Source organism: Carcharhinus amblyrhynchos, unplaced genomic scaffold (assembly GCF_965287045.1).
Source record: "Carcharhinus amblyrhynchos unplaced genomic scaffold, sCarAmb.v2.hapA scaffold_461, whole genome shotgun sequence".
NCBI lineage: Eukaryota > Metazoa > Chordata > Chondrichthyes > Carcharhiniformes > Carcharhinidae > Carcharhinus > Carcharhinus amblyrhynchos.
This window is the reverse complement of record NW_027650201.1, coordinates 87050-109246: the sequence shown is the minus strand read 5'-3', so window position 1 is coordinate 109246 and position 22197 is coordinate 87050. Positions and strand designations below refer to the sequence as shown.

General features: G+C 53.6%; 1 protein-coding gene across 4 annotated transcripts in view; it reads right to left on the bottom strand.

The window, feature by feature from the left end:
- The window catches only part of LOC145339431 (creatine transporter-like), a 55811-nt gene that overhangs the window by 18105 nt on the left and 15509 nt on the right, over positions 1–22197 (bottom strand). For 3 of the 4 annotated variants that reach the window (XM_080183896.1, XM_080183897.1, XM_080183895.1), the window contains exons 2-8: positions 20630–20761; positions 14802–15045; positions 7521–7653; positions 5542–5676; positions 4120–4223; positions 870–994; positions 158–270 (exon numbers count right to left, since the gene is read on the bottom strand). In XM_080183896.1, coding sequence (XP_080040022.1) covers positions 158–270; positions 870–994; positions 4120–4223; positions 5542–5676; positions 7521–7653; positions 14802–15045; positions 20630–20761 — 986 coding nt within the window. Of the gene's footprint in view, positions 1–157; positions 271–869; positions 995–4119; positions 4224–5541; positions 5677–7520; positions 7654–13212; positions 13313–14801; positions 15046–20629; positions 20762–22197 lie in introns of those variants that run through there. The other variant, XM_080183898.1, reaches the window with a different exon arrangement.

Genomic DNA, 22197 nt, shown 5'->3' with positions numbered 1-22197 from the left:
GTTACCAACATTCCTGGGTTGTGAACGCTCTCTTCAGAGTTACCAATCTTGCTGCCCACGCCCAACCAACACCCCGCCCAGTCCGCGGCCCACGTTCGCCAATCACACCCCCCACCCCCCCGAACCCCGTACCACCGACTCCCGCCGGGGGCCGTACCTGGCTGCCCAGTCCGAGGAGCAGCAGCATGATGAAGAAGAGGGCAGCCCAAACTTGGGGCAACGGCATCAGGGTCACAGCCTTTGGGTAGGCGATGAAGGCCAAACCAGGTCCTGGAAAAGAGCACATCAACCGTTAATTCATTGCTGCAAGAGAACGGAGGGTGAGCGGTGGGCAACTTGAGGAATTCACAGTCACACGTCATCATGTCGGGGGGTGGGAGGTGGGGGTGGGAGGGGTACGGTAACCAGAACAGGAGGAAGCCCACTTAGCCCTTCCTGAGCCTGTTACACAGGAACAGGAGGAGGCCATTCAGCCCCTCTCTCTCGAGCCTGTTACACAGGAACAGGAGGAGGCCATTCAGGCCCTCTCCCGAGCCTGTTACACAGGAACAGGATGAGGCCATTCAGCCCCTCTCGAGCCTGTTACACAGGAACAGGATGAGGCCATTCAGCCCCTCTCGAGCCTGTTACACAGGAACAAGAGGAGGCCATTCAGCCCCTCTCTCTCGAGCCTGTTACACAGGAACAGGAGGAGGCCATTCAGCCCCTCTCTCTTGAGCCTGTTACACAGGAACAGGAGGAGGCCATTCAGCCCCTCTCTCTCGAGCCTGTTACACTGGAACAGGAGGAGGCAATTTCAGACTCCGAGAGCATGAAGAAACTTGGGGAAGTATTGGGGAAATCTATGCCAAGGTGCGCTGCCCACTTACCTGATTCTGCCACCTCGGAGATGTCCACTCCTCGTTCCTTCGCCATGAATCCCAAGATGGAGAAGACAACGAACCCGGCGAAGAAACTGGTCCCACTGTTCACCAAGGCCAGTATGAAGGCATCCCTAAGGCAAGATGCAGCATGGGGTTAGATACAGAGTAAAGCTCCCTCTACACTGTCCCCCATCAAACACTCCCAGGACAGGTACAGCACGGGGTTAGATACAGAGTAAAGCTCCCTCTACACTGTCCCCCATCAAACACTCCCAGGACAGGTACAGCACGGGGTTAGATACAGAGTAAAGCTCCCTCTACACTGTCCCCCATCAAACACTCCCAGGACAGGTACAGCACGGGGTTAGATACAGAGTAAAGCTCCCTCTACACTGTCCCCCATCAAACACTCCCAGGACAGGTACAGCACGGGGTTAGATACAGAGTAAAACTCCCTCTACACTGTCCCCATCAAACACTCCCAGGACAGGGACAGCACGGGGTTAGATACAGAGTAAAGCTCCCTCTACACTGTCCCCATCAAACACTCCAAGGACAGGTACAGCACGGGGTTAGATACAGAGTAAAGCTCCCTCTAAACTGTCCCCATCAAACACTCCCAGGACAGGTACAGCAGGGATTTAGAAGTCAGTGTGGGATCCAGAAGTTTGCTCCAGAACATGCCATGTGACGGTGGGTCTCAGTACAGGATGATTTGTGTACAAATGCAATGCCCCACCAATGTGAATCGCTACAAAAACCTCAGATTTCTAAACTGGCTGGTTTAGCTTTGTGGGGCTGCGATGTGATGGTGTACAGGGAGTGAGGGGTGGATGGGAGAGGTTAGGGATTGCCAAGTTTGGAGGCCTTTGAGGTTGGTGGGGGAGGGGGAGGGCGATAGGCTTCCCTTGATGGCATTCCCATTTCACCAGGAAGGGATCTGTGTCTGCCACCTTTTGGGAGGGGGGGATGGGGGCCTGGCACTCCAGTGGAAGAGGGCATTGGGGAGGGCAATGGGTCCACTCACCCCACTCTGTTGCGATGTTGGGTCGGGTTACTGTAGATTGGGAGGTAGGGAGTTAGTGTTTGTAACATTGTAAAATGCTAAGGGGGAGAAAGCATTGCAAGGTCCCAACAAAAGGCGGTGCCTTCTTTGTGCTTAGAGATTTAAAATGCAATCTCAGCGAGCCCAAACTGAAACATTTATATCGAAAGGCCAAGCAGCAGGGTTACCAAGACAACAGGCTTTCGAATTCAGCCAATCAATTTGAATCAGGCACTTCGATACCAAGAACCTGTTCAATTTAAATCTAATGGTTTTGCCAACCTAGGACCAACCCTATTGTGGGAGATATTGATTTACCATCATGGGTAAAAAGGACAGGACAGCAGGACGCTCGAGAGAGAGAGAGAAAATTGCTGGCTCTCATAGCTTCATCTTTATCTTAGAGATAATTTTATGAGACAGGATCTACAGCCATTTAGAGACACAAGGACTGATCAGGGACAGTCAGCATGGCTTTGTGACCGGAAAATCGTGTCTCACAAATTTGATTGAGTTTTTGAAGGGGTAACCAAGAAGGTAGATGAGGGCAGTGCAGTTGGTGTTATCCACATGGACTTTAGCAAAGCCTTTGACAAGGTACCACACGGTAGGTTGTTGTATAAGGTTAAATCTCATGGGATCCAGGATGAGGTATCTAAATGGACACAAAATTGGCTTCAGAGTTGTTTTTCAAATTGGAGGCCTGTGACCAATGGTGTGCCTCAGGGATCAGTGCTGGGTCCACTGTTATTTGACATTTATATTAATGATTTGGGTGAGAATTTAGGAGGCATGGTTAGTAAGTTTGCAGATGACACCAAGATGGGTGGCAAAGTGGACAGTGAAAAAAGTTATCTCCAATTGCAAAGGGACCTTGCTCAATTGGGCCAGTGGGCTGACGAATGGCAGATGGAGTTTAATTTAGACAAATGCGAGGTGACGCATTTTGGTGGATTGAACCAGGGCAGGACTTACTCAGTTAATGGTCGGGCACTGGGGAGTGTTACAGAACAAGGAGATCTAGGGGTACGTATTCATAGCTCCTTGAAAGTGGAGTCACAGGTGGACAGAGTGGTGAAGAAGGCATTTAGCATACTTGGTTTCATCGGTCAGAACACTGAATACAGGAGTTGGGATGTCTTGTTGAAGTTGTACAAGACATTGGTGAGGCCACACTTAGAATACTGTGTACAGTTCTGGTCACCCTATTATAGAAAGGATATTATTAAACTAGAAAGAGTGCAGAAAAGATTTACCGGGATGCTTTGGGTTATAAGGAGAGGCTAGATAGACTGAGACGTTTTCTCTGAAAAGTAGGAGGCTGAGAGGTGATCTTATAGAGGTCTATAAAATAATGAGGGGCACAGATCAGCTAGATAGTCAATATCTTTTCCCAAAGGTAGGGGAGTCTAAAACTAGAGGATATAGGTTTAAGGTGTGAGGGGAGAGATACAAAAGTGTCCAAAGGGGCAATTTTTTCACACGGAGGGTGGTGAGTGTCTGGAACAAGCTGCTAGAGGCAGTAGTAGAGGTGGGTACAATTTTGTCTTTTAAAAAGCATTTGGACAGTTACATGGGTAAGATGGATATAGAGGGATATGGGCCAAATGCGGGTAATTGGGATTAGCTTAGGGGTTTAAAAAAAAGGGCGGCATGGACAAATTGGGCCAAAGGGCCTGTTTCCATGCTGTAAACCTCTAGGACTCTATAATTAGCAAAGAAAATAAAGAAGAAAGAAGTTCCAGAGAGAAGAATCAACAGAGAGGGTCCAGAAGATTCCGGAAGAGATGAAAGCTGGTGTAATTTAGAGAGTAAATAAATTCTATTTTTATTCATAAGTGGGATTTGTAATTATTTGAAAAGCATACCATTAGAATCTTGTTTTATACGGGAATAGTTAATTGTTAGGAGGGATTTATTCGGTTTGTTCACTTAGTTAGATAAATAAGTAGTTATGAGTTGAGTTTAGAGTATGTCAGGGATTTATTCTCTATTTAACCACTAGTAGGCACTGAAGAGCAGGGTACACCACCTTCTCACACACTTTTTATAGATTATTGGGCAAGGTATTCCTCTTTGGATCTTTCAATGTTCTCGGGGAGGGAGGGGGTGTTATAACAACCGCCATCCCTCTGCCTCATGTCCCCTCCAATGCCACCCACCACTCCTGCCGCCACTACCCCACCCCCGCACCCTGACTTCAGGCCTTACTTGTAACAATCGTTGTGGAACTGGTTATAGCTGCCCAGAGCCGTCAGAGCACCCAAACCAATAGCGTACGAGAAGAAGATCTGCGTGCCCGCGTCGATCCAGACCTGCAGGGTGGGACACAAGAGGATGGAGTGAGGCCAACACAGTCGAACAGCTCCCCACAATGCTCCCCTCTCCCCCATGCTCAAGGCTTTGCATTAACCCCCTGCCAGGCACCCTCCTGAAATAATGGGTGCCCGTTATTGCAGACGGAGACGAATGACAATTAGCTATTTGACTGTGGTGGGAAGCACACCTTGGCAGTTCAGCCAACACCGTCACCGTGGTAGCACTGGGTGGTGATCAGCAAGTAGGAACTCCTGGCTGATTTTTATCACCTCCCACTCTTCACTCCCCACCCCTTCCCCAAGATCTCATTGATACTGAGGCCAAACAGAGAATCCTGACATGACGGCAATCAGCCAGGGTCAGTGCTGAGGGAGCGCCGCACTGTGGGAGGGTCAGTGCTGAGGGAGCACCGCACTGTGAGAGGGTCAGTGCTGAGGGAGTGCCGCACTGTGGGAGCGCCGCACTGTGGGAGGGTCAGTGCTGAGGGAGCGCCGCACTGTGGGAGGGTCAGTGCTGAGGGAGCACCGCACTGTGGGAGGGTCAGTGCTGAGGGAGCGCCGCACTGTGGGAGGGTCGGTGCTGAGGGAGCGCCGCACTGTGGGAGGGTCGGTGCTGAGGGAGCGCCGCACTGTGGGAGGGTCGGTGCTGAGGGAGCGCCGCACTGTGGGAGGGTCGGTGCTGAGGGAGCGCCGCACTGTGGGAGGGAGCACCGCACTGTGGGAGGGTCAGTGCTGAGGGAGCGCCGCACTGTGGGAGGGTCAGTGCTGAGGGAGCGCCGCACTGTGGGAGGGTCAGTGCTGAGGGAGCGCCGCACTGTGGGAGGGTCGGTGCTGAGGGAGCACCGCACTGTGGGAGGGTCGGTGCTGAGGGAGCACCGCGCTGCGGGAGGGTCAGTGCTGAGGGAGCGCCGCACTGCGGGAGGGTCAGTGCTGAGGGAGCGCCGCACTGCGGGAGGGTCAGTGCTGAGGGAGCGCTGCACTGCGGAAGGGTCAGTGCTGAGGGAGCGGCGCACTGCGGGAGGGTCAGTGCTGAGGGAGTGCCGCACTGCGGGAGGGTCAGTGCTGAGGGAGCGCCGCACTGCGGGAGGGTCAGTGCTGAGGGAGCGGCGCACTGCGGGAGGGTCAGTGCTGAGGGAGTGCCACACTGCGGGAGGGTCAGTGTCCTTGGCCAAACTCTTGCTGTGTGCAAAATGGCCGACATGGCCTAAGGGGGTCATCGACAACACACGATGCCGGGAGTTGAGCAGCCTTCCAGAATGTTCCAGATGATAGCCCAGGAACCCCACCCCCACGGATCCATCCTCGGCCTACTTGCCTGTGCTTCACCCAGCTTCGACCAATCCGGTTGCAAGTAGTAGATGATGCCTTCAACGGCCCCTGGTAGGGTGACACCCCGTACCAGCAAGATGATGAGGATGATGTAAGGGAAGGTGGCTGTAAAATAGACAACCTGCAACAAGACAGAATGGGAGTGGAAGGAATGCAGATCAGTTTTTGCTATTCAACTACAACAGTCATCGCAAACATTCCCCAATTGCCCACCCAACTTGTCAATCACATCTCAGTCACGTCCACCTCCGACTTCAAGTTTCAAGCTCCCCATTCCAGAGATTTTCAGCCCAGCATCCAAGCTGGTCATGCCCTCTCTGCCCCTCTGTCACTCCAGAGGGAGCGCCGCACCGTGGGAGGGTCAGCGCCGAGGGAGCGCCGCACCGTGGGAGGGTCAGCGCCGAGGGAGCGCCGCACCGTGGGAGGGTCAGCGCCGAGGGAGCGCCGCACCGTGGGAGGGTCAGCGCCGAGGGAGCGCCGCACCGTGGGAGGGTCAGCGCCGAGGGAGCGCCGCACTGTGGGAGAGTCAGCGTCGCGGGAGCGCCACACCGTGGGAGGGTCAGCGCCGAGGGAGTGCCGCACTGTGGGAGGGTCAGCGCCGAGGGAGCGCCGCACCGTGGGAGGGTCAGCGCCGAGGGAGCGCCGCACTGTGGGAGGGTCAGTGCTGAGGGAGCGCCGCACCGTGGGAGGGTCAGTGCTGAGGGAGCGCCGCACCGTGGGAGGGTCAGCGCCGAGGGAGCGCCGCACTGTGGGAGGGTCAGTGCTGAGGGAGCGCCGCACTGTGGGAGGGTCAGCGCCGAGGGAGCGCCGCACTGTGGGAGGGTCAGTGCTGAGGGAGCGCCGCACTGTGGGAGGGTCAGTGCTGAGGGAGCGCCGCACTGTCAGAGCAAAGTTTATGGGATCGTGCTGTGTGCAAACTGCCATTTTCTATCTCACAAATCTGCCTCCCATAGACCATCGAACATAGGAACTGAGATTGTGACTGATCTGAAGTGGGACTTCTCAGCTTCACCGCCAGCTTTTGGATCCATTGGGATTGTGTACAGTGGGAGTGAGTGGGAAGGGGTTTGGGATTGGGATTGTGTACAGTGGGAGTGAGTGGGAAGGGGTTTGGGATTGGGATTGTGTACAGTGGGAGTGAATGGGAAGGGGTTTGGGATTGGGGTTGTGTACAGTGGGAGTGAATGGGAAGGGGTTTGGGTCCATTGGGATTGTGTACAATGGGAGTGAATGGGAAGGGGTTTGGTACTGGGATTGTGTACAGTGGGAGTGAATGGGAAGGGGTTTGGGATTAGGATTGTGTACAGTGGGAGTGAATGGGAAGGGGTTTGGGATTGGGATTGTGTACAGTGGGAGTGAATGGGAAGGGGTTTGGGTCCATTGGGATTGTGTACAATGGGAGTGAATGGGAAGGGGTTTGGGTCCATTGGGGTTATGTACAGTGGGAGTGAACGGGAAGGGGTTTGGGATTGGGATTGTGTGCAGTGGGAGGGAATGGGAAGGGGTTTGGGTCCATTGGGATTGTGTACAATGGGAGTGAATGGGAAGGGGTTTGGGATTGGGATTGTGTACAGTGGGAGTGAATGGGAAGGGATTTGGGTCCATTGGGATTGTGTACAGTGGGAGTGAATGGGAAGGGGTTTGGGATTGGGATTGTGTGCAGTGGGAGTGAATGGGAAGGGGTTTGGGTCCATTGGGATTGTGTACAATGGGAGTGAATGGGAAGGGGTTTGGGATTGGGATTGTGTGCAGTGGGAGTGAATGGGAAGGGATTTGGGTCCATTGGGATTGTGTACAGTGGGAGTGAATGGGAAGGGGTTTGGGTCCATTGCGATTGTGTACAGTGGGAGTGAATGGGAAGGGGTTTGGGATTGGGATTGTGTACAGTGGGAGTGAATGGGAAGCGGGCCTCCTTCTCCCCCACACTCTAGCCGTCTGGTCATCTGCGAGTCGAGTGCCTCCTACCTTGCCAGTTGTCTTCACTCCCTTCCAGACACAGAAGTAGACCACTGTCCAAGTCGCCATCAGGCAGAGGGTGAGCTGCCAGCTGATGGTGCCAACCTCCTCCAGCCCGCTCGAGAGGTTCAGCACTCTTCTCCTGTAAGAGTGAGCACAGCATTAGGTAGGACCTTCGCCCACACCGAGACGCACCATCGACATGCGGTTGGGGGAGGCCTGTGCCTCTGCCAAGGTCCGCCACCTCCCACCCCACAAAACCCCACTCTTCACCCCATCGAACCTGCACCCCACTCAGAGTGCAGTGGGCCCAGAGGAGGTGAGGGGTATGGACAGGGTGGCGAATGGGTCAGGCAAGACCTGGGCCATCATCATGGTCGCTGGGCAACCATCAACTTTGACCTCTCCCAATCCTGACCGCCATTTCTGATGCACACTCTCTGTCTCTAGGCCACTCCACCCCCCTACATCCACACCTAAGCAGGCATCATTCCCCCACTCCCCCAAATTTCTGGCTGTCACCGTTAACTCTCTTCACAACGCTCACTCCCCAACAGACATCCCATACTTCCATTTCCTTCCCGTTCCAGCCATCACCAAACTGGATTGAATTGTGTACAGTGGGAGTGAATGGGAAGGGGTTTGGGTCCATTGGGATTGTGTACAGTGGGAGTGAACGGGAAGGGGATTTGGATTGTGTACAGTGGGAGTGAATGGGAAGTGGTTTGGGTCCATTGGGATTGTGTACAGTGGGAATGAATGGGAAGGGATTTGGGTCCATTGGGATTGTGTACAGTGGGAGTGAATGGGAAGGGATTTGGGTCCATTGGGATTGTGTACAGTGGGAGTGAATGGGAAGGGGTTTGGGTCCATTGGGATTGTGTACAGTGGGAGTGAATGGGAAGGGATTTGGGTCCATTGGGATTGTGTACAGTGGGAGTGAATGGGAAGGGATTTGGGTCCATTGGGATTGTGTACAGTGGGAGTGAATGGGAAGGGGATTGGGATTGTGTACAGTGGGAGTGAATGGGAAGGGGTTTGGGTCCATTGGGATTGTGTACAGTGGGAGTGAATGGGAAGGGATTTGGGTCCATTGGGATTGTGTACAGTGGGAGTGAATGGGAAGGGATTTGGGTCCATTGGGATTGTGTACAGTGGGAGTGAATGGGAAGGGATTTGGGTCCATTGGGATTGTGTACAGTGGGAGTGAATGGGAAGGGGATTGGGATTGTGTACAGTGGGAGTGAATGGGAAGGGGATTGGGATTGTGTACAGTGGGAGTGAATGGGAAGGGGATTGGGATTGTGTACAGTGGGAGTGAATGGGAAGGGGATTGGGATTGTGTACAGTGGGAGCGAGTGGAACCTTGGGAGACGGGTGGGAGTGAGGAGAGATTTACCCCGGGGATGAGGGGTCTTCAGTTCATGCAGAAAGAGGGAGAGAGAGACTGGTGGAGGCTGGAATTGTTCTTCTACAGAGCAGAGAAAGTTGAAGGGGGAAGATTTAATCGAGGCCATCACTATCATGAGAGGGCTTCGATCGAGTGAATAAAGAGGACGTGTTTCCCCAGCAGCAGGAGGGTCGGGAATCGGGCAGACACATGGATTGTGAGGGGCGGTTGAGTCGAGGAGAATTTTATTGTTGACGCAGTGAGCTGTTGTGACCTGGAGGGCTCTGCCCGAGAGGGCAGTGGGAGCAGATTCACCCTCGGAAAAGTGGGGGGGGGGGATTAGAGTCACACTGGGAGGGGAAATACTTGCAGGGTTGTGGAGGGGGGGGGGGAGGTGGCAGGATAAAAACAGGGAAGGGGGGGAGAATGTGCAGTGTGTTACAGAATGTGTTACGTGTGCAGACAGGGAGGCCGTTTGGCCCATCATGCTGGCACCGGCTCTCGACCACAAGCATCGTGAGTTACCACCCCTCCGCTATCTTAACATCCCACCCACCCCCCCCATGTATTGTTTCTGTTGAAATAATCATCGTAACGCCCTCTCGAATGCCTCGATCGAACCTCCCAGGCTGCCACAGCGCCTCGCTAGCCGGAATTCTCCATCGATTTGGGGGGGTTTGGGTGGGTGGCGGGGGGGGGGGGGGGTGGTTCTATTACTGCTCTCCAGCAGCAGCCCAGATGACCTGTCCTGGCGGGGGGTGGGGGCGTGGGGAAGAGAGAGGGCAGAGGTCAGTGTAGCACCCCTCCCCCAGTAGTCAGGGACCGCCCAGGCAGGGCAGTGGCATGGCACATGTCTCCTGGCACCCTGGAAGATTTCAGTGGGGGGGAGGGAAGGAACAGGCAGGGGCGGGGCCAAGGTGTAGGGGCAAAGGGGTGGAGCAAGGGGGTGGAGATTGATGCCAAGAATGGAGGGCATGGGGGGCGGTGGGGTTTCCTGATGTCCATTGTGTGGGGGGCGGGGAGAGGGGAGCATCCTGTCTCTTTTGCACTGAAATCACCCTTTAGCAATGGTATCCTAATGGCTATCAAATCTCCTCTTAGCCTCCCAACCTCTCCAAATCTATCCTCGTAACTGATGTTTCTCATCCCTGGAGCCACTCTTATGAACCTCTTCTGCACTCTCTCCAATGTGTTCACATCCTCGTGCTCAGAACTGTACACAATATCCCAGCTTGTATAAGTTCAGTATAACTCCCTTGCTCTTGTTCTCTATTAATAAAGCCCACAATACTGTGTGCTTTATTCACAGGAACACAGAATCCACACAGTACAGAAGGAGGCCATTCAGCCCATCGAGTCTGTACCAACCGCAATCCCAGCCAGGCCCTCTTCCCAAACATTTACTCTACTAAGTCCCCTGAAACTAAGGGGCAATTTAGCATGGCCAATCCAACTAACCTCCATGTCTTTGGGCTGTGGGAGGAAACTGGAGCGCCCGGAGGAAACTCACGCAGACATGGGGGGGGGGTGGGGAATGTACAAACGCAGGACAGGCAGTGACCCAAGCCAGGACTCGAACCCTGGACCCTGGCACAGTGAGGGAGCAGTGCTAACCCACAGTGCTGCCCTTGTTAACTGCTCTCTCCACCTGTCCTGCCACCTTCAATGATCTGTGCACAGAGATACCCAGCTCGCTCTGCTCCTACACCCACTTTAGAATTGTACCCCTTACTTTATATCATCTCTCCCTGTTCACAGAACACTACAGCACAAACAGGCCCTTCGGCCCATAAGTTGCGCCGATCATATCCCTACCTACCAGGCCTATCTATAACCCTCGATCCCATAAATTAGGTTCCTCCTACCACCTCACCCTTCTCCGCATTGAACTCCTCTGCCTCCTATCTGCCCACTTCACCAATCTGTCTATGCCCTTTTGAAGTTCTACACTGTTTGCGATGCCTCCAAGGTTCATGTCATCCGTAGTCTTTGAAATTGTCCCCTGCGCATCGAGATCTAAATTATTCACATAGCTCAGCAAAAGCAAGGGTCCCAAGACCGACCCCTGGGCAACGACGAACCTTCCTCCAGTCTGAAAAATATCCAAGCGACCATTACTCCCTGCGTCCTATTATTCTGTGTCTTTTATTCCAAGGACTATAACTTTTCTCACAAGCCTGTTGTGTGGCACTGTGTCGAAAGCCTTCCTAAAGTCCCTGTACACCACATTCCCCTTTCTGCCACCTCCTCAAAACAACCGCAGCAAAGTTAATCAGACACTATTTCCTCAGGGCAGGCAACGTGGGTGGAACTGGTTTCCCTCTGTGCTGTCGGATTCGACAGCAGATGTATTATCCCCGGGGTCAGTTAGAGGTTAGTGGCCGTGGGATTTCCCCCCCCAACACACACAGGGTGGCGGTGGCTGATAAATTCCAGCCCTATTGGCCCCCCTCACCCATCAAGGTGACGTCACACCTCAATGTGCCGCAACCCCCACCCCACAGCCCATCTATCCAAACCATCTCTTCCGGGCCCCCCCTCGATGAATGAGCATCTGGGTGGCGGTGCGGAGTGCGCCACGACTCCCAGAGCGAGGGGGAAAACAGACCCTGAGGTCCGCGAGGGCAGGGAGGGGAATGTGTTGATGGAACTTCACTGGCCTCAGTCCCCTCTGTCTGGGGTTCACCACATCCTCTCAGTGGCCTAACGGACAGGGACAAAACCTTCATTCAGATTCTTCCTCTATGCAATTCTCACGCAGTCCAGTTTTTAAGATGCTCTCCCAGGTATCGCTGACAAAACCACCATTTTCTTTTGATTTTTCAAATTTCTTTCTTGCCATTTCTGTATTTTATTGTCATTATTTTTTGGGGTTGTATCTGTTTAATCTTTGCCTTTTGTGTTTTTAATATCACGAATCCCCTACAGTGCAGCAGGAGGCCGTTCAGCCCATCGAGCCTGCACCGACCACAATCCCAGCCGGGCCCTATTCCCGTAACCCCACTTACTTACCCCTGCTAATCCCCCTGGCACTGAGGGGCAATTCAGCACAGCCAATCAACTTAACCTCTACATCTTTCAAACTGTGGGAGGAAACTGGAGTACCCGTGGGGAAACCTACGCAGACACGAGGAGAATGTGCAGACTCCACACAGACAGGACCCAAGCCAGGAATCGAACCCTGGTTCCCTGGCACTGTGAGGCAGCAATGCTAACCACTGCGCCACCGAGCTGCCCTACATTCCTTTCACATTTTTATCTTAATCTATTGTGCTTTTTCTCTTTTCTCCTTTTTTTAATTTCATTTATTAATGTTTTTGTATCATTTTTAATTTGATCTTTTATCATATTCCTTCTTTAAAATTCTTATCTGTTCTGTTTTTCATTTATTTATTTTAGTATGCTTTTAGAATTCTTTTTTAACTCTTCAATTTTATATTTCTTTTGCGGCTGGGGTTCTCCAGACTCGCCCGCAGTTGGGATTTTTTTTTACTGCTTTGTCTGCGGCTGGCTTTCTCCGGAGTCGCCCGCGCCTGGGGTTCCCCGGAGTCACTCGCGGCTGGGGTTCTCCGGACTCGCCCGCGGCTGGGGTTCTCCGGAGTCGCCCGCGCCTGGGGTTCTCCGGAGTCGCCCGCACCTGGGGTTCTCCGGAGTCGCCCGCACCTGGGGTTCTCCGGAGTCGCCCGCACCTGGGGTTCTCCGGAGTCGCCCGCGCCTGGGGTTCTCCGGAGTCGCCCGCGCCTGGGGTTCTCCGGAGTCGCCCGCACCTGGGGTTCTCCGGAGTCGCCCGCGCCTGGGGTTCTCCGGAGTCGCCCGTGCCTGGGGTTCTCCGGAGTCGCCTGTAGCTGGGGTTCTCCGGAGTCACTCGCGCCTGGGGTTCTCCGGAGTCGCCCGCGCCTGGGGTTCTCCAGAGTCGCCCGCAGCTGGGGTTCTCCGGAGTCGCCCGCGGCTGGGGTTCTCCGGAGTCGCCTGCTGCTGGGATTCTCCAGTCCCCCTGAGGTGAATGGAAACTGTGGCTGAATGCCAAATTCTCCATTCCGGCCTGAAGTGGCCACGGGCTGAGACCGGAAAATTCCAGGACACATCTTTCACAGGAGGGGTAGTTTTTGAGATATTAAAAAGCAGCCGGGGCCCGGTGGAAGAAGTTGAGGTAAATTTTAGTTGGTTACTCCCCTCCCCTCACTTCCGCCGCACCCTCGCCCTGACCTTTGAGAACTCGCGGCCCTAAAAGTACCAACAAACGGCGAGCGGGAACGAGGTTATGGAGGCTAGTTAAAGGTCAAGGTTCAAATGGCACTGACCAGACCTGACCTGGTCAGGAGTCCGAATCCTGTCCCGCGACGGGCCGGTTGCTTTTGGCTGCGTGGGCGCCGTGTGCGCGCAGAGTGTCGCAGCCGTCCGCTCGGTCCCGCTGCAAGAGAACGGCATCGTGAGAGGGCGCAGGGCCCTGAGGAGACGCGCAGCATGCAGGTCACACCTGGGGGTGGGGGGAGGACAGGAGGGAAGCGGGGGGAGGGGGGTCAAAGAAGGAAGATGGCCGCCCTCCGTTCCCGCAGTGACCCAGCCCCCTCCTGCGGTGCATGATGGGATGGAGTGAGCAGCCATGGCGCCAATGGAAAGGTCAGCGGGCTCGGTGGGAGGTCATCCTGGGATGAGTCTGGGTGGGGCCTTGTGGCAGGGGACTCTCTGGGCAAGTGGGAGTTCAGGTGCTCACCTCTCCCCTGCCCTCCCACCCCTGTTCCAACTACCCAATACACCACCCCACAACACCCTCCCTCCTGCTCCTCCACACCACCGCCCTCTCGCCGCTGGAATATCTTACTTTTCAAAGTCAACTCAGATCCCACTGGGTGAGGGGCAGGTAGGAGATTGAGGGTGGGGGAGAGTTACACTGGATGGATGGAGAAAGAAGCAGAGGGTTGGAGAGAGAGAGAGAGAGAGAGAGAGAGACTGAGGGATTGGAGAGAGAGAATAACTGAGGGATTTGAGAGAGAGAGAGACAGAGGGGGCGAGACAGAGGGGGCGAGACAGAGGGGGCGAGACAGAGGGGGCGAGACAGAGGGGGCGAGACAGAGGGGGCGAGACAGAGGGGGCGAGACAGAGGGGGCGAGACAGAGGGGGCGAGACACAGACAGAGAAAGGGAGAGGCAGAAAGAGACAGAGAGAGAGAGAAAGGGATTGTGGAAGGTAACTTCAGAGATGATTGATGGAGTCATTGGTGTTTGATGTCACTGACCCATCACCACTTTAACCAGTGGGATTTTCTCACCACCCTGTTAAATCAGGATGGACACCAATCAGTTTAATGGCGGGGAGGGGTGAGGGAGGGGGGCAGTAATGATGGACGGGGCTTCTGGGAAAGCTTTGGGGCTGGGAAACAAACCCCACCCTGCTTTAATTTAACCTGACCCCAACTGCATTTACCCACTGCTCCCCCCTTTGCCAGCATCCTCCTCAAACCCACCCAGGGGCATTGGGCAGACTGGTGATGACTATGCCCCATTCCCCTATGCCATTGTGAGGGAAAACCAAAGTGGACCCCGTGCGAATGGGCTCCGTATGGAGGGAGGGGAGGCGGCGGTCGAGGAGAGCTGGGATATGTCATGGGCGAGGGGTGGTGGGGGGAGGGGAGATTGTTGTCCATTGGGTTCTGAGCCTGGTGTCCAGGAATGGCAGAGCAGATTCAATGGGCTGAGTGGCCAAATCCTGCTCCTACGTCTTACAGATAAGGCGAGGAATCTCATGGCTGCTTACGCCAACACCCAACCACCCACAGGCTTCGAGATCAAACATGGCGGGGTGGGTGGGGTGGGGAAGCAGGATGAAAGGAGGGGTGTGGGGAAGGGAGGCTGCAGAGGTTAAATTACGAGAGAGGGAAAGGGTTCAAAAGATGGACTCACTCCCAGAACTCCACGATGGGCGAATGCATCCCGTTGGAGTGCAGGCAGGTGGCGGCAGTCCCATTGTCGCAGGCCGGTGATCCGCTACCCTCACTGCAGTTGGGGGTGTTCCAGGTGTTGTTGCAGGAGCCCCAGGGCAAGGTGGGGGCGAAAGAGTGGCAGAGGTAGTAGGCGCCCCAGGTGAGCACCATGATGTAGTACGTATTGCAGAAGAAGACAATTACCATCGATGCGTAGCCCAGGCCTGTCGGGAGAGGAAGAAAGAGAGTAGGCCTCAGTTACATCCATCATCCAGCTTGCAATCTTTAACAATGAGGGCATGAGGGTGGAAATCTGTGCGTTCTAATCCCACCAGGAGAGTTGATGTGGGTGGGAAGGGGGTGAGGGGGTGGCATGGTGGCACAGTGGTTAGCACTGGGATCAATTCCCAGTTTGGGTCACCCCGTCTGTGCAGAGTCTGCACGTTCTCCCCGTGTCTGCGTGGGTTTCCTCCCACAGTCCAAAGATACGCAGGTTAGGTCGATTGGCCATGCGTGGGCCGAATGGCCTCCTTCTCCGAATGGCGGGCTATAGCAGGATTAGGAGGGAGCTGCAGGACGCTGATTGGGAGGGACTGTTAGCTGGAAAGTTCACAGTTGGCAAGTGGGAGGCTTTTAAGGGCAAAATGAAATGGTTACAGGGGAGGTATGTTCCGGTTAAGCGGAAGGATGGGAAAGGTAGGATTAGAGAGCCGTGGATTACAGGGGGTATTGAAGACTTGGTCAGGAAAAAGAGGGAGGCGTATGTTAGATCGAAACAACTGGGTACAGAGAGTGCGCTGGAGGAATATAGAGAGAGTAGGAGGGAGCTAAAAAGGGGAATTAGAAGGGCAAAGAGAGGGCATGAAATGGCTTTGGCTGGTAGGATTAAGGAAAATCCAAAGGCATTTTATTCCTATATTAGGAGCAAGAGAGTAGTTAGAGGGAAAATTGGTCCTCTTAGGGACAAAAGTGGGGAGTTATGTATTGAGTCGGAGGGAATGGGGGAGCTCCTGAATGAATACTTTGCGTCGGTATTCACGAAGGAGAGGGGTTCGGAATCGTGCGGTCTCTTGGAGGGAGCTGAGGATCAGTTGCAGGAAATATCTATTACGAGGGAGGAAGTGCTAGGGCTTTTAGGTAGCGTAAGGACGGATAAAGCTCCGGGGCCTGATGGTATTTATCCCAGGCTGCTTAGGGAGGTGAAAGATGAAATTGCTGGGCCTCTGGCGCAAATCTTTGTCTCTTCTTTGGACACAGGTGAGGTCCCAGAAGACCGGAGGGTAGCAAATGTGGTACCGCTGTTTAAAAAAGGTAGTAGAGATAACCCTGGAAATTATAGACCGGTGAGTTTGACATCGGTGGTAGGGAAATTAATGGAAAAAATACTTAGGGGTAGGATGTATGAGCATTTGGAACATTGCGATCTGATTAGGGATACGCAACATGGCTTTGTTAGAGGGAGGTCTTGCCTTACGAATCTGGTGGAATTCTTTGAGGAGGTGACAAAAACGGTTGACGATGGGAGAGCTGTTGATGTCATCTATATGGATTTCAGTAAGGCGTTTGACAAAGTCCCTCATGGTAGGCTGGTAGAAAAGGTTAAGGCACATGGGATACGAGGTCAGGTAGCTAGGTGGATTGAGAACTGGCTGGGCAATAGGAGACAGAGGGTAGTTGTGGAGGGGACCTTGTCGGGCTGGAGGCCAGTGACCAGTGGTGTGCCGCAGGGCTCAGTACTGGGACCTCTCCTCTTTGTAGTCTACATAAATGACTTGGAAGAGAGCGTAGGTGGTGTGATCAGCAAGTTTGCAGATGACACCAAGATGGCAGGGTTGGCGGGTACTGAAGTGGAATGTCAGGTGATACAACAGGATATAGATAGGTTGGTGCATTGGGCAGATAGGTGGCAGATGGAATTTAATCCTGACAAATGCGAGGTGATGCATTTTGGAAGGAATAATGCAGAGAGGAGCTATGTGATAAAAGGTAGACAGATTAGGAGTATAGACATACAGAGGGACCTGGGAGTGCAGGTTCACAAATCCATGAAGGTTGCGACACAAGTGGAGAAGGTTGTTAGGAAAGCTTATGGAATGTTAGCCTTTATAGGAAGGGGTATAGAGTATAAAAGCTGCCGTCTAATGCTTCAGTTGTATAGAACGTTGGTTAGACCGCATTTGGAGTACTGCGTCCAGTTCTGGTCACCTTACTACCAGAAGGCCGTGGAGGCTCTGGAGAGGGTTCAGAGGAGGTTTACCAGGATGTTGCCTGGCATGGAGGGGCTGGGGTACGAGGAAAGGTTGGAGAAACTGGGACTTTTCTCCTTGGAAAGACGGAGGTTGAGGGGGGGACATGATAGAGGTATATAAGTTACTGAAGGGAATAGATAGAGTCAATAGTGAGAGACTGCTCCCTAGACTGGGTACAAATACGAGAGGTCATGATTTAAGGGTGAGGGGGGAGAGGTATAATTTGGATGTGACAGGAAGGTTCTTTATGCAGAGAGTTGTGGGGGTATGGAATGCGCTACCGAGGAGGGTGGTGGAGGCAGGAACGTTGGACTCGTTTAAGGTTCAGTTAGACAGACACATGAGTGAAACGAGGATGGAGGGTTATAGTAGGGGCTATTAAATAAGGTCAGAACCTCGGGAGACACGGGAAATGCAGACTTGTAAGTTAACGTTTTTTGTCTTTTTATTCCGCAGGTGGAGGTCCACCTCGTTGTCAAACGAGGGACATGCACACGGTGGGTCGTGCGTGGGCTGCTCTTGGAAGTTCCGGGAGTGGCCTAGTACTTCGTGTTGGTGTGTGTGCTTAATCCTGGACCGGTAGACGGGCGCCGCAACAGCTCGGTGACTAGCACTGCTAGCTGTGCAGATACATGGATTTGGGCCTGTGTCTGTGGGAGTTTGTGCATTCTCCCTGTGGTTGCGTGGGTTTCCTCCGGGCGCTCCGGTTTCCTCCCACACCCCAAAGATGTGCTCTTAGGCTGACTGGTTTACCAAATTGACACTATTCTCCCCTGAATCTGGCTAAGTTAGGGGTTCCATTCGTAGACATGCAGGGTAGAATAGGTGGAGGGTGATGCGGTGGCGCGGGCTCGTTGGGCCGAAGGGCCTGTTTCCCGTGCTGGGTTGTTCTTTGTTCTTTGTTCTGCACGGTTGGGATTTTATTATTCGATAATAATCCAAATCAAATTGGCCTGGAAGGCTGTTTTCAATGACAGTTGCTGTGGAAATGGCCAGGTTGATGTGGAGAAACCCTCATCTGACTCACCCAGCTTCAGCACTGTGGGAGGGTCAGTGCTGGGGGAGCGCCGCACTGTGGGAGGGTCAGTGCTGAGGGAGCGCCGCACTGTGGGAGGGTCAGTGCTGAGGGAGCGCCGCACTGTGGGAGGGTCAGTGCTGAGGGAGCACCGCACTGTCGAAATGAGATATAAAATCCAGGGCTTCTCTCTCTGATGGGGCCAGCTGGGTGGGGGGGCAGTTCTCCCCAGCTTCCTGGAATCTTTCTGTGCCTCAGTTTCTCAGAAATGAATCTGTGCGCTGAGATTCACACCCAGCATCTCCCACATTGCTCAGAAACTGATCATTCCTCAAAGTGGAGGAGTTAATGCTCCAGCATCCAAGAATGGATGAATCATATTCTGCTTTGTCCTGTTCTATGATCCTGCTCTGACCTCCTGCAGCTCAACCTGCTTCCTTCAGGAAAAACTCTACGATGCACTGAGCTCCAGGAATGTTACCCCAAACTCTGGAGCAGAAATGGACTCTCAGTCAGCCTTCTCCCAGTGCTTGAGAGAGGAAGGCGGGGAGAGAGAGAGAAAGGCGGGGAGAGAGAGAGAGAAAGGGGGGGAGAGAGAGAGAGAAAGGGGGGGAGAGAGAGAGAAAGGGGGGGAGAGAGAGAGAAAGGGGGGGAGAGAGAGAGAAAGGGGGGGAGAGAGAGAGAAAGGGGGGGAGAGAGAGAGAAAGGGGGGGAGAGAGAGAGAAAGGGGGGGAGAGAGAGAGAAAGGGGGGGAGAGAGAGAGAAAGGGGGGGAGAGAGAGAGAAAGGGGGGGAGAGAGAGAGAAAGGGGGGGAGAGAGAGAGAAAGGGGGGGAGAGAGAGAGAAAGGGGGGGAGAGAGAGAGAAAGGGGGGGAGAGAGAGAGAAAGGGGGGGAGAGAGAGAGAAAGGGGGGGAGAGAGAGAGAAAGGGGGGGAGAGAGAGAGAAAGGGGGGGAGAGAGAGAGAAAGGGGGGGAGAGAGAGAGAAAGGGGGGGAGAGAGAGAGAAAGGGGGGGAGAGAGAGAGAAAGGGGGGGAGAGAGAGAGAAAGGGGGGGAGAGAGAGAGAAAGGGGGGAGAGAGAGAGAAAGGGGGGAGAGAGAGAGAAAGGGGGGGAGAGAGAGAGAAAGGGGGGGAGAGAGATAGAAAGGGAGGGAGAGGGGGAGAGATAGAGAGAAAAGGAGGGAGATGGGGAGAGAGAGAAAAGGAGGGAGAGGGGAAGAGAGAGAAAAGGAGGGAGATGGGGAGAGAGAGAAAGGGACAGAGGCAGAGAGAGGAAGAGGGAAGGAGAAGGGGAGAGAGGGAAAGTGGAGAGAGTGAGAGACAGAGAGAGAGAGAGAGAGAGACAGAGACAAAAAGAAGAGAGAGACTGCCATCGGACTTTTGAATGGACTTATCTCGCATTAAGTTGATCTTTCTCTACACCCTAGCTATGACTGTAACACTACATTCTGCACTCCCTCCTTTCCTTCTCCTCTATGTACTCTACAAACAGTATGCTTTGTCTGTATAGTGCACAAGAAACAATCCTTTTCACTGTATCCCAGTACATGTGACAATAATAAATCAAATCAGGAAAGAGGAGAGGAAGAGAAGGGGAGACAGAGCGAGGGGCAGAGAGGGGGGGAGTGGAGGGGGGGGGTGAATAGAGAAGGCGAGAGAGTGGGGAAGAGAAAAAGGGGGGAGAAAGTGTGGCAGAGAAAGAGGTGAGAGAGGAAGGTGGAGAGAAAGAGAGGTGAGAGGGAGAGATGGGGGCAAGTGAAAGAGAGAGAGGGAGAGAAAGAGGGAAGGAGGGAGAGAGAGATGAGCGGGCTCCATGCAGAGAGACCCCATGCGGGGGAGAGTGAGATCCGTGCAAAGAGACCCCCATGCTGGAGGGGACTGAGGTCTGTGCAGAGAGACCCCCACAATGAGGGGAAAGTGGGGTCCATGCAGAGAGACCCCCACAGTGAGGGGGGAGCAGGGTCCATGCAAAGAGGCCCCATACTGGGGAAGAGTGGCATCTCTGCAGAGAAACCCCCACAGTGGGGGGAGTGGGGTCTGTGCAGAGACCCCCACAGTGGGGGGAGTGGGGTCTGTGCAGAGACCCCCACAGTGGGGGGAGTGGGGTCTGTGCAGAGACCCCCACAGTGGGGGGAGTGGGGTCTGTGCAGAGACCCCCACAGTGGGGGGAGTGGGGTCTGTGCAGAGACCCCCACAGTGGGGGGAGTGGGGTCTGTGCAGAGACCCCCACAGTGGGGGGAGTGGGGTCTGTGCAGAGACCCCCACAGTGGGGGGGAGGGGGTCCGTGCAGAGAGACCCCTACACTGGGGGTGAGGGGGGTCTGTGCAGGGAGACCCCCACACTGCGGGGGAGTGGGATCTGTGCAGAGAGACCTCCACACTGGGGGGGAGGGGGGTCTGTGCAGAGAGACCTCCACACTGGGGGGGAGTGGGGTCTGTGCAGAGATCCCCATACTTGGGGGGGGGGGGGAATGGGGTCCGTGCAGAGAGACCCTCACACTGAGGGGACAGAGAGACCCCCAGCCTGAGCACACTGGGAATACTGACCTTTAAAAAGTGGAGCAATGTTCCAGACATTAATCCCACCCGCCTTCATAAACTGTCCGAGTGAGATTTCCAGGAAGAAGATGGGAATTCCTCCCGTCAGGGCAACCAGGATGTAGGGAATGAGAAAAACTCCTGCAGAACAAATTAAAGGAAGGACCATTAGAAAAAAGATTGTTAGTAATCTTAATCTGTCTCTTCCTCTCTCTGTCCCTTTCTATCTCCCTCTGTCTCTCTCTCTCTCTGTCTGTCTCTATCTCCCTCTGTCTCTCTTCCTCTGTCTCACTCTTTCTCTGTCTCTCTCTCTCTTTGCTTCTCCCTCTCTGTGCCTCTGTCTTTCCCTCTCTCTATGTCTCTCTCTTTCTCCTTGTCTCTCTATATCCCTCTGTCTCTCTCTCTCTCCCTGTCTCTTTGCTTCTCTCTCTGTCTCTGTCTCTCCCTCTCTCTATGTCTCTCCCTCTCTTTCTCTCCCTCTTTGTCTTTCTGTCTCTGTCTCTCCTTCTATGTCTCGCTTTCTGTCTCTAACTCTCTCTCTTTGTCTTTCTGTCTCTGTCTCTCCGTCTCTCTTTCTTGTTTTTGGGTCAGGGTTCTATATACAACACTCAGCCGTGTGTCCCAGCCTCATCGTGCACACGTGTGACATTTTGGTTAGTGGGCATGTGAGAGAGCCAGGAATGAGGTCACTGACAACTGAGACATCGGCTTAACTAATTAATCACCAACTGACTGAATGGAATGGTGCCATGTTGGCAAAGCTGTTGGCACGCTCAGGATTGGTACGTAAGTGCTGCCCAGTGACAGAACTACATTGAACAGGCAGGTATTTTGTTTTGGGATAGTACTGAGTCAGCATGTTGTGACAATTACAATTACATTGTTAATTGCCTCAATAAAGATACGTGATGATCATTGGCACAACCTTGCAAAAGATTCACACTCGGACAGGTTACGTGGTAGAGTAATAAGGAACTTGTACCTCTGTGCTGGAACTTACTGAAGGTCAACAAGACAAAGGAGATAATCATTGGCTTCAGGAAACGTAAAGGAGAACATGCCCCTATTGATATCAATGGGGATGAAGGAGAGAGGGTCAAGAGCTACAAGCTTTTGGGTGCCACACCAACCACCTGTCCTGGTCCCCCCACCCATGCCAACACTATAGTTAAGAAATCCCCACCAACGCCTCTACTTTCTCAAAAGAGTAAGGAAACTTGGTACGTCAGCTACAACTCTCACCAACTTTTACAGGTGCACCATAGAAAGCATTTTTTTTGGTTGTATCACAGCTTGGTATGGGCTCCTGCTCTGCTCAAGACAGCAAGATACTACAAAAGGTCGTGGATAAAGCTCAATCCATCATGCAAACCAGCCTCCCATTCATTGACTCTGTCATAAGAACATAAGAAGTAGGAGCAGGAGTAGGCCATCTAGCCCTTCGAGCCTGCCCCGCCATTCAATAAGATCATGGCTGATCGGAAGTGGATCAGTTCCACTTTCCCGCCTTCTCCCCATAACCCTTAATTCCCTTGCCTACCAAAAACCTATCTACCCGCGTCTTAAATATACTTAGC